At 36.8% G+C, this 19539-nt stretch overlaps 1 protein-coding gene across 9 annotated transcripts in view; it reads right to left on the bottom strand.

Moving 5' to 3' along the window:
- Positions 1-19539, bottom strand: part of FTO (FTO alpha-ketoglutarate dependent dioxygenase) — a 427826-nt gene that overhangs the window by 314710 nt on the left and 93577 nt on the right. For all 9 annotated transcript variants that reach the window (XM_035713646.2, XM_035713645.2, XM_025447102.3 and 6 more), the window contains exon 2: positions 5041-5118. In XM_035713646.2, the coding sequence (XP_035569539.1) occupies positions 5041-5118 (78 nt within the window). The remainder of the gene's footprint in view (positions 1-5040; positions 5119-19539) is intronic.

The raw sequence follows: 19539 nt of genomic DNA on the forward strand, positions 1-19539 counted from the left end.
TGAGAGAAGTGATCAGGAACCAGATCTTACTGTGCTTTGTGGGTAAATGTAAGGTCCTACGGTTCTGCTCTGAACACAAAGAGAAGCTACCAAAGGGCTCTGAGCAAGAAAGTATAATGAGCTGACTGGAGTTTTAGAAAGAGCACTGCTACAGATGCTGTGGGAAAACAGACAGGAAGCTTTGCAACCATCTGAGAAAGAGAAAATGGGAGCTCTGGTCCTGGCGTATACAACAGAGGAGATGGGAGGTGGTTGGATTTTTAATATATTCTGAAAGTAAAACAAGTGGCATTTCCTGGTATCTTCACAGAAGAGGTTGTATTTAAACAAGGTCTTCAAGGGTGAGTAGATACTCACCAGACAGAAAAGGGGATAAGGGTGCGCTCCACACCCAGGGAATACCAGGCACCGAGGCATGGAAGGATGAAAAGACACAGCAGAGCCAGCATGTAGCAAGAGACTCTGCATGATGGGGAGTCTAAGGTTGGACTCCATTGTTAGGCAATGGATAGAGATGAGACCAGAGAGGTAGTCTGGAGTCATATGGTCAGTGGCATTAGAGGACATGTTGAGGAGGGTGTACTCTACCTTACAGGTAAGAGAACTGAGCAAAATTTAAGAAGCAAGGAGTGACAAGTCAAACATATTGATGGGAACACAATATTAATGCCACTGGAGAGGGCACAAGGAACCACACAGGAGAATAAGAAATCTGTGTTGGTGTAAAATAAATGATATCTGAGGGCCTGATCAAGGACTGTGTTGGTGGAACTGGAAAAGAAGAAACCCCTTGAGGGATTATAAAGAGGTAGCCCTGCCAGGGCCCAGCACCTGAACAAGGGATTGAAGCAATGGGTGGAAGGTGAGGACAGCAAGATTTATGATTTAGTGAACAGGACAAAGTGGGGGTTGTTGCCTTTAGAGAAGAGAATGAACAGCAGAATCCTGGTAAAAATGGATCCTTACCAAAATGTAAATCATAGCTTGTCACTTTTGTGGCTCCAAACCCTCTCACAGCTTCTCATGTCATTCAGAATCACAGCCAACATTTTCAGCACAGATGGCAAGTTCCCATATCATCGGGCCATGGCTTTCTGCTCTCATCCCTTCTGTTCTCAACTCTCACTTCACACCAGGTATGCTGGCCTCAGGGGCTCCTCCTCAAATATACCTCAGGGACTCCACTATTCCCTGTGTCCAGAACATTCTTCCCACAAGCATCTGGCTTGCTCCTACACCTCCGTAAGGTCTTTGTTTAAATGTCACTTGGAGAGAGCCTTATACAACCACCCTAATTTGCAATCTCCCACCCTACAGACCTTACAGTGCCCTCTTACTTTATCCCCCTACCTGTTTTCCCTTCCAACATTCATTTTTTGGTTTTCTTTTTCTTTCTGCTCCTTCCTCTACCCCTGCCTCATAAGAAATAAACTCAAAGAAGGAGGAACCTTCTGAGGGCTTTTACAACTTCATCTCTAATGCCTAAAACATTACCTGCACAGGGCAGGAGAGCTAAACACAGGTGTTCACTGCAGTCAGTAATGAATGAATATGGATCATGTTGTGTTAGATGCCCCTGAAAGACTTTTAGGCAGAGCCACCCAACAGGTAGTTGGAATTGGTAGCACTGGAGGTCACAGGGGAAAGCAGGGTTTGAAAGAGATGTGTGGGATTGTGGGGATGAAAGCAGAGCAATCCTAGAAGCACCAAAGAGATATAGTAGGATGATACTCAGAGTCAGATCTTGGAGTCAGACAGCCTGGACTCAAATCTGGGTCTTAACACTTCTTGCTTATTATAAGCCTTGAACAAAAATTTAAACCCTTCTGTGCTTCCCATTTTCTCATCTCTAAAATGGGATTAAAAAAAATCTGCCTCAGAGGATGTAAATGAGCAAGATGTAAGATAAGTGGTAAGATATAAATGAGCAAATACATGTAAAGGATGGAGAAGAGCAAGCAGTGCTAAAACCCTGTGCGTGGAAAGTACAGTAACTGTAAGCAAGGGGCCATACTTAGGAGAGAGACATTTTCTCGGGATAGGAGAGAGAGCATTCGTGTATCTGGAAGCCAGGATTTGTTTTTGGACTATCTAGTTCTTCATCTCTTTGTGCTCTGTGGTAAACCTACAGAAGTTTTCTCCAATTTCTACCTCGGGTTTGTTGTTGCTTTGTTTCTTTTCTCTACGGTCTTATCAGAAAAAAACAAAAAAATGTCTCTGAAGGTGTTTTGAGTCTGAGCATGGTATTCTGGGAGGCATACAGCGTGGCAGAAAGAGCACGGGACTTTGGAGTCAGGTAAATGTGGGCTTGAGCTCCACCTCTGCCGCTCAGATACAGAGCTTAGTCTGGATCTAAAGAGAAATTTCTAGAAGAGGAAGATATACTACCTACCTTGAACCCTGAAGCCTGAAGAAGAGCAGTTGCTAGCTGAACGCACATTTGTGGCACAAATGCACAAGGGAGTTGTGAGGACTGAATGTAAGAACCACACCGTGAGGGTCAACACACATACCCAACAGGGAAGCTGCAAAAAGTCTTGCTTTTGTGACTGGCAGCTGGACTGGCATTCCTGTGGCCACGGCCTATTTAAAGGGACCTGATGTCAACTCTAAACTTTCTATTTATTCATGTCATTAAAAAAGTAATTTCACTCTGTCTTTTAAGAGAATAGATTTCCTTTACTAAGGGTCTGTTGAAGCACTAACCCTTATTATAAGGTGTACTTAAAGTGATTAGATATTGGTATCAGGCTTGTTGTAGGTCTTGGAAAGATAAAAGAGCAGCCTTGATAGTTGTTGTTTGCCTTTGAGTTTCCTTTTATCCCCCGGTGTAGGGCTGGCTCTGAGCACAGCTGCTGATAACCTTTGTGTTTAATTCTTCATGTACTATTACTACTACTTGCACCATACCGAAGCCGTAAGACTCAGTAGCTGCTTTAAAAGAGTGTATGCAATCATGTACCAGATGGTTTCCATCTATGAAAACAGCAATAAGGATTTAAGAACTGATTGCATTTTGTAGGTTTGTTTTAAGGATCCTTTCAATAATTTTTATTTCTGATTATCAAAGAATACATGTTCATTTAAGACAACCTAGAAAACTAGAAAAGCTCAAAAGAGAATACCCTACCACACTGGCACATAACATTTCTGTATAAATGCTGCAAACATTTCCCAATGCCATCTTCTGGAGGAGGAGTGTATATGTATAAAAATAAAATTAAAAGCATATTAAACATTATCATATAACCTGCTTTTTAAAATTAACTAATATATGCATTAATTCACTCATCCATCCAAGCAAATTAATTAAATACCTACTAGGTGCCAGACACTGTACAAAGTACAGGGGATGAGGGAGACAAGCATAAAAATAAAATCACTGAGATAATATAGGTACATATAAAGTACTATGATGCACACAAGAGGGAGCAGAGACAAGCCTCTATGCTGTAGAGGTGTCAGGGAACATCCTACAAGAGATGACACGTTACTAACAGGTAATAGAAGTTCACCAAGGAAGGGAGGAGGCAGGGCAGCAGAAGATGTAGCAAGAAGGCCCACACATGAGACTGCCGGGCTAGTCTGAGGCCCTGCCAAAGTCTAGTGTAGGTAACAAGATGAAAGAGTTGGGGAGATAAGGCTAGAAATGCAAGAGCCAGGCAAAAAGCAGCCACTGCTGTGTTTGAAGCAGGGGGTTGACATGCTCAGATTTGTGTCTTGGTTAGAATATGTGCTATAGCTCTAAGGGTTAAGAAAGAAGGACAAAGAGGAAAAACTACAGCAATCCATAAAAGGACTGATCCAGTGAAAGACACTAAAGATCTAATGAGAATGGAGATGACAGATAATGTCCTGGAATGGACAGTGAACTGGAAGTCAAGAGACCTGGATTCCAGATGAGTAAACATCTTTCCTGTCTCCATTCTGCAGTTACTGAGAACTAGCCATATGCAAGTGCATGTCAGGTGTTAGAGAAACAAAGATGAGGGGGCCCAATTCTTATCCCCAAGAGCTTACATTCTAGTAGGAAAGAGTAGGTGAACATGTACTATTAGGGGCTGCCCAACATGCCTTCTTCTCTTTCTCTGGAAATAGGACTCCAATTTTCCTATGGAAAACCATCCATCTCTGACTCATAGTCTATGCAGTTTGAGTGGAAATGGTGAAAATAGTCATATTTGAACCCAACTCCACAAGTAGGTGCATGAACGAGGCTCGGCAAATAGGAGCATCTCACTACCCCCAACACAATGATTGGTTCAAGAATGGGTACAGAACTCTAACTGGACCAACAGGATCACTCCCAGGGAAATCAGAAGATGGAACCAGAAAAAAAGAAATGGCTATCTTCTTCTAAGATCCCATGCGCTTAAGACCACATACCTAGGCTGAAAGAGTCCACCTACGCATGCTAGCAGGTAGAGCCCATCGAGCATAAAATCACACAGAGAGCCAAACCATAACACAGAGAAAAGCAGTGATCAGATGATACCTTTTGAGGAGCTGGATTCAGGCCATGTACTCCTAGACATCTAAATTAAGAAAGTCAATAAATTCCCTTTTGCTACAATGAGTTTGGGTTTTTATCACTTGTATTTGAAAGAATACTGACTACTTCAGCAATACTATGTAATAATCACAACAGAGGTATTTATAAGGTACAAGGAGCACAGAACAAAGTGCAGTCAAGTCTACCTTTAGGTAAAGTAAGTCAAGGAGGTGATGTTTAAGTGAAGTCTTGAAGAATTAGCCACCTGGCAACAAGGTAAGAGGCCAAAAGATATTCTATGCAGAAGAAACACAATGAACAGAGGCAAGGAAGTAGAAGAAAGCATGGAATGTTTGAGGAAGAAAAAAGCAGTCCACTGTGCTAAAGCAGAAACAGATCATGAAAGAACTGGTATGTTCTGTGGGTGATGAGGAGTCACTGGATGACCAAATCAGACCATTTCACTTCTCATTTAACCTCTCCAGACCATAGGTGCTTCTTAGATCAGAGCAAATCAACACAAATTGATAAAAATATTAAAAACTTACCTGCTGATAGAATTCATCATCCTTGGGGGTCAGATAAGGAAGCCAAGTATCTTCAAGCTCTTCAAGAAGTCTCAATTTCTGTTTAGAAATAATAATGATTATAGGTGACTGAATATAAAGCAAGTAGAATATAAAACAACCCCTTATTTTTCCAATAATATCAAGAATAACTTAGCCAACCTGAATGCATAAAAGCTTTTAGGGACAGAAATTAGCCAAACACCTATTATAAAATATATTAATTTAATTACATATATTTAAATTACACATTGTATGAAGCATTCATTTGGAAATAATGACTTTATTCACTCTCATATTTCATGAAACAATTTGATTCACCAATCTTGACACGTTTCTTTAACATCAGGGTCTTTCTCATCACTGGAATCACCTTTTAGACATCTTCTACAGTTTTCCAGAGCAAACCTTCCTGTCTATAAAATCTGCCGGAGACATAGCAGTTTCTGAATCCTTCTAAGACAATAACACTGGAAAAACCAAATCAAACCACAGTATCCATTTACAGAATGTCAGGATATTTGGAAGATTGATTCATCCTATAAATATTTATTTGATATCATATCCACATATGTATTCCTTTTTAAATAATTTTTAAATTACTTACATCTCTAGAATAATCACTAATTCTGTGTTAAGCATCTTTGTTTCTTTTCTTTTCTAATTTTATGAAGAAAAACGTTTTTAAGCATACACAGCAAGAACTGTCTGAGGCCATTCCTGTGTCTTCCCAAATAATAACATACTATTCAAAGTAATCAGGTGAGGACCTCAAATTATAAAGTACTTTATAAAGAACTGAATACATATAAGGTGACGCTCTCCTTCTAAGGGATTTTTTTCAAAGAATACCTATGTAATCTACAAACATGTGTCTGTGTGTGTGTGAGCCCACATGGCATATAAATAGCATTATGTGTGTGTATATATAGACACACATTTCGCATAGGAATTACCTATAACTACAGAAAATTTCTCGAAAAAAAAAGGAAGAGGTAGAAACAATTGATTTTTAAGTAAACTGCAATAAAATGCATATTCAGGCTGTTATCAGCACCTTTATAAGAACTAGAAAATGGTATGCTGCACTGTGGGTCATTGCAGTCTTATTCCACACGCGTGGCTTGGGAAACACAAACTGGAATTTAGCCCCCACCTGCTTCAATGGACACTGTCTTTATGCAGAGAACAACCTGCTCAACCAGACATGGGGACCCTATCACCCTCACTTGTCCGAGAAAAGCAGCCTTTTCTCAAAGACCCACCACAGAGTAGTCCAGAGGAAAAAAACCTTTGGCCAGAACTTAAATCTCTCTGTATCTTTTTGCATATTATCCAAGGTAAATAAAGAAAAAAGAAATAGAAATACAGTAACCAGTTGATCTAAGAGAGGCAAAACCCTAAATTTTACTCATACAAAATTCTGGTCTATTTCTTTAATGAAAGCTTTCTGCTTGGACTCTAGGTATTTTCTCATCTAAAACGATTAAGACTGGGACACCTGGACGGCTCAGCGGTTGAGCGTCTGCCTTCGGCCCAGGGCTTGATCCTGGAGTCCAGGAGGGAGTCCCACATCGGGCTCCCTGCAGGGAGCCTGTTTCTCCCTCTGCCTAGGTCTCTGCCTCTCTCTCTCTCTCTCTCTCTCTTTGTGTCTCTCATGAATAAATATATAAGATCTTTTTTTTTATTGGAGTTCAATTTGCCAACATATATAAAATCTTAAAAATAGAAAAAAACACATGATAAGACTGTCTTATTAGTTAAACTATTAATAGCTTTCCTTTATGAAGAATCTATAATACTAAAACGAACTATTAGTTTAGACAAATCATTGGTTAAGTGGCTCATGTGTTTTCAACATTGGCCATTATGTGGGAGCATAGAAAGAACTAATGATATTTCCATTCATATACTTACACATTTATGTACTTCATCACAAATTTAATCAAAATCTATACCTCAATTGTCACTTCAACCTCAAGAAAGCCCACATTTTCCTATGAATCTTTTGCCAGTCCTTTTTATAGACAGAATACTTAAATGCTGGGAAAAAATTAAACACATTGTTAAAATTCTTGATTAACTCAAGCACAAATGATATCTCAACATTGATATGACTCTACCCTATAATAATAAATAAATACCACCTTAATATCTCTTCAGAAATCTTAAAATAAATAAATAAATAAATAAATAAATAAATAAATAAATAAATAGATATCACCTTAAGATCTCTTCAGGCAAGTCTATAAGGCTAATCTGTATATATGAAGGAACACAAATGTACACCTCTAAGAAATTAAATATTCTACCTTAATGAGATTAGATCAACAAGCATCAATGGAGGCTGAATTTCTATTTATAATTAATACTTTAGCTACATCATTTTAAAAACAACCATTTTCCAGCTCAACTGAAGTCCTGTGTATCAGGTATAAAACATTAGAATTTGAAAAGCTGTATCAAAAGGCTTAAATTCCACAGGAATGTTCCTACTACAGAGCAAGGAGAATATAAATGTTCTCCTTCCACTGGAAATTTTAATCTGATACTGTAAGCATCATTATATCTACATGACAGGAGAGAATGCAGATCCAGAAATCACTCCACTTAAGACCACACATATGTAATCTGTTCTGTGTATCAACATTCACAGCCTACAATTTTACCAATTAACTAATGAGATCAATTATAATCAATAATATTTATGAACTTAAAAAGAACTTTTGGTCATCCCCACCTTGGTGAAATCAATCAGGAATTAATATTAGATTAAATTGGTAGTTCATGAACTTCACATATTTCTTAAAAATTAAGATTGCTTTATAAAAAGACAAAGTCCCTCTAGAAAGCATGACTATAGAGAAAAAGTCCTCTTATACTCAAGAATGCAAATTAGTACAATACTGATAGACAGCAACTGACAATCCTATCAAAATTTATTTTTTTTAGATTTATTTATTTATTTTATGATAGACATAGAGAGAAAAAGAGGCAGAGACACAGGAGGAGGGAGAAGCAGGCTCCATGTCGGGAGCCGGACACGGGACTCGATCCTGGGACTCCAGGATCGTGCCCTGGGCCAAAGGAAGAGGGCCATAGGAGGGCCTGGGCCCTCCTATCAAAATTTAAATGCATTTGCCCATTGACTCAGAAATACTACTTCTAAGGATTTTTTTCTATGGATATACTTTACTTGCACCACGTTCAGAAGAACATACATGCAAGTTTACCCACTGGATCACTATCTGTAGAACAAAAACTTGGAAACATACTAAAACTACTTATTTGTACACTTTAAAAGAATGAGTATATTGGTATGTAAATTTCATCTCAACTAAACGAAGAGATCAGAAACAACACAAGTGTTTCCACACAGAGAACAGTTAAATAAACTATGGTACATCCACACAATGAGATACAATGCAACCGCAAACAAGAATGAGGAAGCTTCCCTGTTAGTGAAATAAAAAGTTCGCCAAAATATCTCAGGAAGTAAAAGGCAAGGACAAAATATCTGCTCATATGTGCATCCAGAACACATAAAAGATATGTGACAAATTACTGACATGGTTGCCTGCAGGCAGAGGTAGGAAAAAACTAGACGGGGACATAGGTGAAACAAGACTATTCAAAATATCCTAGGTATATTGTTTTGATTCTAGAAGCATGTAAACATACTGCCAATTCAACACATTACCTATTACTAACTCAAACATATTATCTACTAATTCTCAATGTAAAATTCAGTATAAAAATGCAGATGCCATGATATTTTACTTTGTTTTAGAAAATGTATGTTTTTGTGATATACAATAAAGTATTTGGGGGGAAACTATCATAGACCAGTACACTAAAGAATGTAGGGGGGTAAAAAACCAGAGCTCTGACAATTTCTTTGTGTCAAATGCCAAGTAGTCAGTAAACACACAAACATTAAAATGCACTCCTGAGTGGGGGTAGAAGGTGCTCGTGTTTGACTGTCAGATCTGGCTAACTGAGGCTCCTTGGCCTGATGTACAGATAAATCCACACAGCTGGGCCCTACCGCACACCAGTCAGCTCGCACACTTCTTTGCTGTCACACCGGTGTCAAATACATCAAGCTGCTCACAAATGCTGCACAAAAGCCAGAGAGTGCAAGACCCAAGCTCTCCCACCTGGTAGAAGGAGCACATGAAGGCCCTTCCATGAGGACTATGCCCCATTTCCAGAGCTCTATCAAGGAAACAAAACACATACCTTAATGCCACTCAAAACCACAAAGGTTGAAGCTAGAGGTAGAACTTTCACCCTGAGCCTCTTGACTCACTGTGAAAAGTTAAGCTATATCTGAGCTTGCAAATCTCATCAAAGAGAGACATGGTTTGCGAATACAGTAATTACATAAAAAGATTAACCAGATTATGACTCATAATATGCAGAGGTAGCTCACCTACAAATAAAGTATATTTTCTTCAGTCTCATCAGATTACATTGCTAACTACTCTTATCCTTTATCCATTTTTATTTTTCATTTTTAACATAATTTTTAACCTATGAATCATATTTTGTCAGGTTCGATAAAAATCTAATTTTGTTCTCAGATACTTTTCAAGATGCAGTCCCAAGCAACAGCTTATGAATATTTAGTGTAAAAACAATCACCTGATCTTTGGAGGATTTCAAGCAGTAAGTGGAAAAATTGACCTAGTCCTTAAGCAGGACATTGAGTGAGTATGTAAAACCTCCCTGAGGAGGATACATCAAACTAACGCCACAAAGACGAGTAAAAACTAGCTAAGCCAAAAGTAGTATAAATAAATATTTCATATACCCATATGCCATATTTACTTTTAATGAAAGGAAAAACAACGTACTTTAACCACTTTAAGAAACTTAGTATTCACTTTCCCCTGCTCGCTGAAAATAATGGCATGGCGAAAATAAAGAGAATTTGGAGGAAAGAGTAGAATTTGAGTCTAGACTCATCACTTCCCATATGTGGTACACCCAAATCGACCTCTCTGGATTTCAGAGTACTCATCTGTAAAAGACTGTTTCATAGAGTCTCACGAAGATGAAATAAAATCAGTTACAGTTTACTCATCTCTAAAACACTGTCATGTTTTGTGTGTTATTAGAATGAAATAAAATCAGTTACATATATTAGTGCATTTTACAAATAATAACCTATACAGATATTAAGGAAATGGCATTCAAATAGAGGATGGGGTCTATATAACAAAGCATGAGCTAAGAAGCCAAAAGTTAGTTCTATTATCAGTCCCATCCATCTAGATATACAATTTGGAACTAGTCTCTTATCTCCATGTGACGTGTAATGAGTAACACATATAGAAATCTAAGAATAGTACCCTAGCACATAAAAAACCCTCAATATACTATAGCAACCACTTATTATTTTCTCCCTTATTCTGGGAAATTAGTTTTATTTACTAGTTATGAATTATCTATAAAAGAATCTATGCATAACCCACCAAATTATACTTTATGCCATAAATTAATGCTACATGAGAAATTCAGATATTAATTTACTTGGGTGAACTACAGCAGAAACATATAAAAGCTCTCCATAAAATTTTATATATAAAAAATGCCTCAATTAGTTACACTGATAAAAATAAAAATTATTGTAAAATTTTAGAACAGACGAAGAAACAAAAACGCATCCAGTGATACAAGGTGACCAGCAAGAGATTATGTAGCTGGTCATGGGAAAATCTCAACTCATATTCTCATTTCCCAAGTACAAGGTCATTTCCACTATACTCCACCACTCCAACGAAGAGGCAACAGAAATTTTATCTTTTAACAACTGTTCAATTTTTACCTTAAAAAGTAAATATAAATACAAAAATCTTAAATGATTTTAATTAAAAGCAATCCTATTTTTTAAATTTAACACATACGCTTATACCACTAATTCTGGACACCCAAGTCTTGGCTGCTTTGGTAGCTCTACAATGCTTTCAAGAAATTCTTTTAAGAAATTTACTTTCACGGGGCAGCCCCGGTGGCGCAGCGGTTTAGCGCCGCCTGCAGCCCAGGGTGTGATCCTGGAGACCAGGGATCGAGTCCCACATCAGGCTTCCTGCATGGAGCCTGTTTCTCCCTCTGCCTGTGTCTCTGCCTCTCTCTCGCTCTCTCTGAATGAATGAATAAATCTTTTTTAAAAAAAAAATTTACTTCACATTTCTTACTGTATCCAATAATGGGAAACTACACTGTTGCAGACAACAAATTCAGCCAGAGTAAAAAAAAATCTCATAATCCACAAAACATCAGGAAAAATTCTCAGTTTTTTACCTCAGTAGTAACACAAAAGTAGCCCTAGATTGTTGCTCCACTCTTTCCTAGAAATCTTAAACCAACACTAAAAGGATTAGGGGAGTCTGGGTGGCTCAGTAAATTAAGCATCTGCCTTTGGCTCGGGTCATGATTCCAGGGTCCTGGGATCAAGCTCCTCATCAGTCTAGCTGCTTCTCCCTCTGCCCCTCCCCCTGCTTATGCTCTCGCTCTCTCTCTCTCTCATTCTCTCTCAAATAAATAAAATCTTAAAAAAAAAAAGACTAAAAGGATCAAATTGTTTCCAATTAAAAACTATAACCTTGGAAAGCAAGATAAGACTACAAGGCAAAGTAATGGAGAGAAAAATCAATCAATTGAAACTGGCTGCAAAATGGTACAAATAACAGAAGTACATTTTAAAAAGTAAGGGGACGTGGATTATTCAGTTAGTTAAGCATCTGACTCTTGATTTCGGGTCAGGTTGTGATACAGAGCCCTGCATCAGGCTCCATGCTCAATGCATATCTGCTTGAAGATACTCTCCACACCCTCTCCTGGTACCCCTCATGCCCTGACAAATAAAGAAGTCTTTTAAAAATAATAAATAAAAATTAAAAAGTGACATTAACTGTGATTCATAAATTCAATAGATTGAATATGGTAAGTAGAGGAACAGAAGAAATACAGAAAATTAAATCATGCATCTAGACAAGAAAACCTCAATGGCTGAGATGAAATGCAAACAGGATAGGATTCAAAAGAGATTATACATCTTAGAAGAAAAGAACAGTGAACATGAAAACATATCAATAGAAATTATCCAAGAGGAAACACAGGTTTAAAAAAAAAAAAACACATTAACAGAGCATTAGTGAGCTGTGAGAGGACTTTAACCACTGAAATGCATATAATTAGAGTCACCAAAGAATAAGAAAGGGAATGGGGAAAAAGAAAGAGAACTGGCCAAAAATTTTCCAGATTTGATAAAACTATATAATTTTCCAAATTTTATGAAAACTATAAATCCACAGATTCAAGATAGATATTCACAGAACCACAAGCATGAAAAACATAAGGAAATAACACTAAAGCACAATATAATCAGGTTATTTAAAATCAATGAAAACAGAAAATCTTAAAAGCAGAGAAAAAGAAACAGTATATATTAAAAAACAAATCATTATATAGTACACACACAGAAACAAATCATTACATGAAATATCTTTGAACAATGCTAGCCAGGAGACAGTGAAAAAATTTTTTCAAAGAACTGAGAAAAATATTTGTCAACTAGGTTTCTACACTAAGCCAAAATGTCTTTCAAAATCAAAGGCAAAACAAACATGTTTGCAGTTACAGAAAAATAAAAATAATATCAGCAAAGCTTCACTGTAAGAAATGATAAAGAAAGACTTCCAAGCAGAAAAAAAAGACACTAGGTAGAAATTGGAGTTTACACAAAGGAAGAAAGAAAATCAAAAGTAGTAACTTCACTGGAAATATACAAGACTTTATCCTTACTATTTAAATCTTTATGAAAGATAGCTATTTAAAGCAAAAATAATAGTACATTGTGGGGTTTATTATGTACGTAGAAGTGAAACAAACTGCAACAGTCCCATAATGGTCAAAGAGAAATGAAAGTATATTGTTATAAGATTCTTAAATTACATTTGAAGTGCAATAGTACTACTTAAAGAAATATTCTAGATAAAGATAGATGCTAGAAACCCTAAAACATCCATAAAATAGTAACAAAGAGTTACAGGCAATGAACCAACGAGGGAGATAAAATAGAATCATGAAAAATCAATCCAAAAAGGGAGAAATGGAAAAAAAGAGAAGAGTAGATGGTAAAACGGTAGAATTAACCCCAACCACATAACAATCACATTACATATAAACAGTCTAAACAATTAAATTAAAAGGAAGAGACTACCAGATTACATTTTAAAAAATCAATATCCAATTATCTGCTGCCTATAACAAATCGACTTCAAATAAAGAAACAAATGGGTTAAAAGTTAAAGGATGGATACAATAATATGACTCTAGTTAATGCTACAAAACTATACACTCAAAAAAGGTTACAATACTAAATTTTATGTTACACATATTTTGTGACAATAAAAAGTGATTTAAGAAAGAGTGGAAAACAATATTTACCACAGTAGTACTAATCAAAAGGAAGTTCAAGAAGTTATACTGATACCAAATAAAATGAGTTTCAGAGCAAAGAATATTTTAAGAGGTAAAGTAAGTCATGTCATGATAAAGGAGTCAATTCATCAAGAGACCAGAGTAATCTTAAATATCTATGCAACTAACAACAGATCTATAAAATACATGCAGAGAAAACTGATAGAACAGCAAACAGAAATAGGGGATTCCACAATTACAGTCAAAGATTTAAAGATTCTTCTCTCAGTAACTGGTGGAACAAACAGAACATTCAGAAGAACAGAAGACTAGAACAACACTATAAACCAACTTAACCTAATTGATATTTATATAACTTAACCAAACAATGACAACACACACATTTGTCTCAAATGCACACAGAACGTACTGCAAGATAGACATATCTAGATATCAATATAGTTCTTAAAATTCAGATCATTAAAAATATGTTCACTGAGGGAGAATGATGTCAGAAACACAGCTGAGTAAGACATCACTCAACTGTATGCCCCCCTCAACAAAAACAATTTGGTATCCATCCACAGACATAAGTGCCTTATGTGGGAGCTGTAGGATCCAGGACCATATACTAAGGGATCATGGAGGTGTCTCACCCACCTGGTAGCAACTAACAGGCATACAGACCTGGGTCCACTGCAGACCCCAAACTGGCCCATAAATAGGCTCCAGCCCCGTCTAAGCCAAGGTCCAGGAAGCCCTGAGGAACACTGACTTAGATGATTATCCAATCCATGGACTAGAGGGCCTTTGGGGAATTATCAGAGTCCAGTGGAGAAGCTCCAGCACACCATGGGAGCAAGAAAAATCCATGACCAGACATGTTGGAAGAATAAGAGGAATGATTTGATGTTACCCATGTTACTTCTCCTACAAGGGGGCACAGGTCAGTGCACAGAGTACTCAGTACCCTTCTTAGCCCATGATTTCTCCTATGGTAAAAAGTGAAACTGTGTGAGTGAGCAGCCAGCTTCCACATCTGTATGGGATGCTGCCAAAGAGGACCATTTCTCTCTCATCCCACTAAGAGTACCAAGTTATGAGCTTTACAACTGGGGCATAGTGACTGGCTAGGAGAACAATAGCCAAGGCTTAAAACATACATATTAAAGGGACAAATATCCTATTAACCATACCATGGACTCCATTAGAAGGCCAACTCACAAGGGGTGGGTCACCCTACCCATTGGTCTGATCTTTCCAACTGGCCCACAGGCACCCAGTGCTCCACAGTTCTCACCCACAAACCCCCTTCTGCTGCAGGTAGGCAGTTGATGAAAGCAAGCTTTTTTAGACAGCTAGTGAGCAAGCACAGAAAACCGTTTTGAATCTGTGGATCAAGGACAGACCACAAACCTGAGCATTTAACAGTGCCCTTGGAAAAGCAAAAGGCAAGTTGTCAGTACTCAGTCGTGCTTTGCAGGACTGAGAGAAGACATATAAACTTAAGAATTCTGCCACAAGAGGGAGCAGGAAGTGTAGAAGAGGAATATCCATATATTTGAGAAAGCCTCAAAATCCCTAGTAGGGCTGACAAAAGGGATTTCTCTCTGGAAGTCAGTCAGTAAAGACTGGAGGAGCCAGCAATGCAAAACTTTAAGGAATATGAAAAAAAATCAGGGCACTGTGATACTATCAAAGAATTGTAATAATTTTCTGGTAACCAACTCTAAAGACATAGAGATCTGTGAATTGCCCAGTAAAGAATTCAAAATAGATGTTTTAAGAAAGCTCAATAAGCTATGAGAATACACAGAAAGACAACTGAATGAAATTAGGAAAACAATACATGAACAAAATTAGAAGTTAAACAAAGAGACAGAAATGATACAGAATCAAACACTGAATGAAATAAAAAATACAATAGACAGTATGAACAGCAGAATGGGTCAAGCAGAATTACTGGGAGTAATTCCATGTGAAGGAAAAAAACAGGACCTCTGAAATTACCCAAGTAAAGGAAAACAAGGAAAAAAAAAGTGAGGAAAACCTACGTGAACTATGAGATACCACCAAAAGAAGCAGAATATGAACTACTGGAGTCTAAGGAGGCAAAAAGAGAGAGAGAGGTAGAAAGCATATTCCAAAAAATAAAGTCTGAGAATTTCCCAAATCTGGGGAAGGATTTGGCAATCCAAATTCACAATGCCCTTACTGTACTCAAACAGATTCAACTCAAAAAGTTCTAACTCAAGACACATTATAATAAAATTGTCAAAAATCAAAGACAAAGAGAAAATCTTAAAAGCAGCAAGAGAAGTTTGTCACCCACAAGGGAACTCTAATAAGGCTAGAGTGAATTTCTCAGCAGAAACCTCACACACCAAGAAAAAGTGGGATGATATACTCAAGGTGCTGGGGGAAAAAATGCCAACCAAAAGTACCAAAAATACTTTATCTAGCAAAGTTGTCCTTTAAAAATCAAGGAAAAATAAAGATATTTTTCAGATAAAATCTGACTTCAACCCTATTAGCTAACTACAAGAAATGCTACTTGTCAAGCTAACTTGACTTACAAGAAATGCTAAATAAAAAATTCTCCAAGCTGAAATGAAAGGATACTATTTATTCCAAAGAATGAATATATATAACATACAGGTAAAGTACACAGTAAACTTCAGAACTTTATTAGAGTTATATTGTAATATTGTGATGTGCTAACTAGTAAAAAGATTAAAGGACAAAAGCATTAAAGTAACTACAGCTATAATAATTTATTAATGTATATACAATATAAAAAGACATCAAAAACATAAAAAAAGAAAGAATAAAAGGGCAGAGTTTATGGAGCATCTGGCTGGCTCAGTTGGTAGAGCACGTGACTCCTGATCTCAGGGTTGTGAGTTCAAGCCCCACAACGGTTGTGAAGATTAAAAATAAAATATTAAAAAAAATAAAATAAAGGATAGAGTTTTTGTATGCAGGTAGAGTTAAGTTGTGATCAGCATAAAACAGTCTGTTATATGTATAAAATCTTTTATGGAAGCCTCATGGAACCATAAAGCCAAAACTTATATAGTAGATACACAAACATAAAGAGAAAGAAATCAAAGCATACCAGTATAAAAAAAATCATCAATGCACAAAGGATGACACTAAGAGAGGAAGAAAGGAAAAGGGAACTGCAAGATAACCAAAACACTATTGATATGTGTTAATGATATGGCATTAATAGTAAGCCCTTTCCTATTGATAATTATTCTAAATGTTAATGGATTAAATTCTCCAAACAAAAGACGTAGAGTGGCTAAATGGATTTAAAAAAAAAAAAAAAAAAAGACCCAAGTATGAAGAGACTCAATTAAAATCTAATGACACACAAAGGCTCAAGGTAAAGGACTAGAAAAAGACCATGCAAGGTGGAAACCAAAAACGAAAAGGGGTAGCTATACATATATAAAATAGACTTTAATTCAACTTTAACAAGAGACAAAGAAGGTCATTATATAATGACAGAAGGGCCAACTCATCAAGAGAATATAACAATTTTAAGTATGCACACACCCAACACTGGAGCACCTAAATACTATTAAACAAATACTAAAAGATCTGAAGAGAGAAACAGACAGCAATATAATAATAGTAGGGGAATTCAATACCTTATTCTCAACAATGGATAAATCATCCTGATAGAAAATCAATATGGAAACATTAAACTTGAACTGTACTTTAGACCCAATGGACCTAACAGACATATATAGAACATTCCATCCAACAGCAGCAGAATACACATTCTTCTTAAGCACAAACATTCCCTAGGTCAGATCCTATGTTAGGCAACAAAACAAGTCTTAGCTAATTAAAAAAACAGAAACAAACAAAAAAACAAGAAGCAAAACACAACACAACACAACAAAACAAAAACCTGAAATGGTGCCAAGTATTTTCTTAACCAGAATGGTATGAAACTAGAAATCAGTAACGGAAGGAAAGCTGAAAAATCCACAAATATGAGCAAACTAAATGATATACTCTTGAACAACCAACAGGTCAAAGAAGATATCAAAAGAATAATTTTAAAATATCTTGAAACAAACAAAAATGGAAACAACATATCAAAACTTATGGAATGCAGTGAAAGCAGTTCTGAGAAGAAAATATATAGGTATAAATGCTTAAGTTAAGAAAACAGAAAGATCTACAATATGCAACCTAACTTTAAACCTCAAGGAACTAGATCAAAAAAACAAACTAAGGCCATGTTTGCAGGAAATAACCAAAAGCAGGATGGAAGGAAATGAAATGGAGTCCAAAAAAAAAAAATGGAAAAGAACAAAAAAATTAATAACTCTGGTTATTTTTTTAAGGATAAGCAAAATGGACAAACCCTTAGCTCACCAGCTAGAAAAAAGAGAGAAGATTCAACTAAACACAATCAGAAATGAAAGAGGAGACATTACAACTGATGCCACAGAAATGGAAAGGATTATAAGAACAATTATATACCAATAAATTGAATAATCTAGAAGATACGGATAAAATCCTAGAAAGCAGTTACCTACTGAGACTGAATCATGAAGAAATAGAAACTCTAAACATAACAGTAACAAGTAAAAAGATTCGATGAGTAATCAAAAATTTCCCAACAAAGAAAAGCCCAGGACCTAGTGGTTTCACTGGTTAATCTACCAAACATTTAAAGAAGAATTAATGCAAATCCTGTTCAGACTGTTCCAAAATGTTAAAAAGAAAGGAACACTCCCAAAGTCATTTTACACAGCCAGCATTGCCCTGATACCAAAGCCCAGTAATGATACAAGAAAAAAACAAAACAACACTACCAGCCAATATTTCTTTTTTTAATGTTTGATGCAGAAAATCTCTGGGGTCAGGCAGGTGTACCTTTCCTTTTTTTTTTTAAAGATTTTATTTATTCATGTGACACAGAGACAGAGGACAGAAAGACAGGCAGAGGGAGAAGCAGGCTCCCTGTAGGGAGCCTGATGTGGGACCCAATCTCAGGACCCCAGGATCACAACCTGAGCCAAAGGCAGATGCTCAACCAGTGAGCCACCCAGGCATCCCAACAGGCCAATATTCCTGATAGAAATAAAAACAATTCTTTTTTTTAAAGATTTATTCATGATAGACACAGAGAGAGAGAGAGAGAGAGAGAGAGAGAGAGGCAGAGACACAGGAGAAGGGAGAAGCAGGCTCCACGCTGGGAGCCCAATGCGGGACTCGATCCAGGAACCCCAGGATCACACCCCAGGCCAAAGGCAGGCGCCAAACCACTGAGCCACCCAGGGATCCCCTAAAAACAATTCTCAATAAAATATTAGCAAACCAAACTCAACAGCATAGTAAAAGGATCATACACCATAATCAAGTGGTTTTTATACCTGGATATGCAAGGATATTCAATATACATAAATTAATAAGTGTAGTAGACCACATTAATAAAATATAAGGTAAAAATCATATGATCATCTCAAATGTTTTTAAAAAAACATTTGATGAAATACACCATTCTTGGCACGATTAAAAATTATCTTAAAAATCTGGTATAAAAACATTTGGCATAGAAAAAAATGTATCACAACATAATAAGGGCCATATAGGACAAGTCCACAGCTAACATCATACTTAATAAAGAAAGGTTCAAAGCTTTTCTTCTAAAAAAAAAAAAGATAGAGGTGCCTATTCTCACAACTCCTATTCAACATAGTACTAGAAATCCTAGCCAAAGCAATTAGGCAAGAAAAAGAAATAAAAGACATCCAAATCTAAAGGGAAGAAGCAGGGATGCCTAGGTGGCATAGTCAGGTAAATATCTGATTCTTGGTTTCAGCTCAGGTTGTGATCTCAGGGTGGTGAGATCAAGCTCCACATCAGGCTCTGTGCTCAGTGTAGTCTGCTTGAGACTCTCTCACCCTCTCCCTCTGCTCCCCCCTGCTTGCTCACTCTCTCTTAAATAAGTAAATAAATCTTAAAAAAAAAAAAAAAAAAAAGTAAGAAGCCAAGTTGTCTCTGGTTGCAGGTGACAGGACC

This window comes from Canis lupus, chromosome 2 (genome assembly GCF_003254725.2).
Source record: "Canis lupus dingo isolate Sandy chromosome 2, ASM325472v2, whole genome shotgun sequence".
In the NCBI taxonomy this organism is placed as follows: domain Eukaryota; kingdom Metazoa; phylum Chordata; class Mammalia; order Carnivora; family Canidae; genus Canis; species Canis lupus.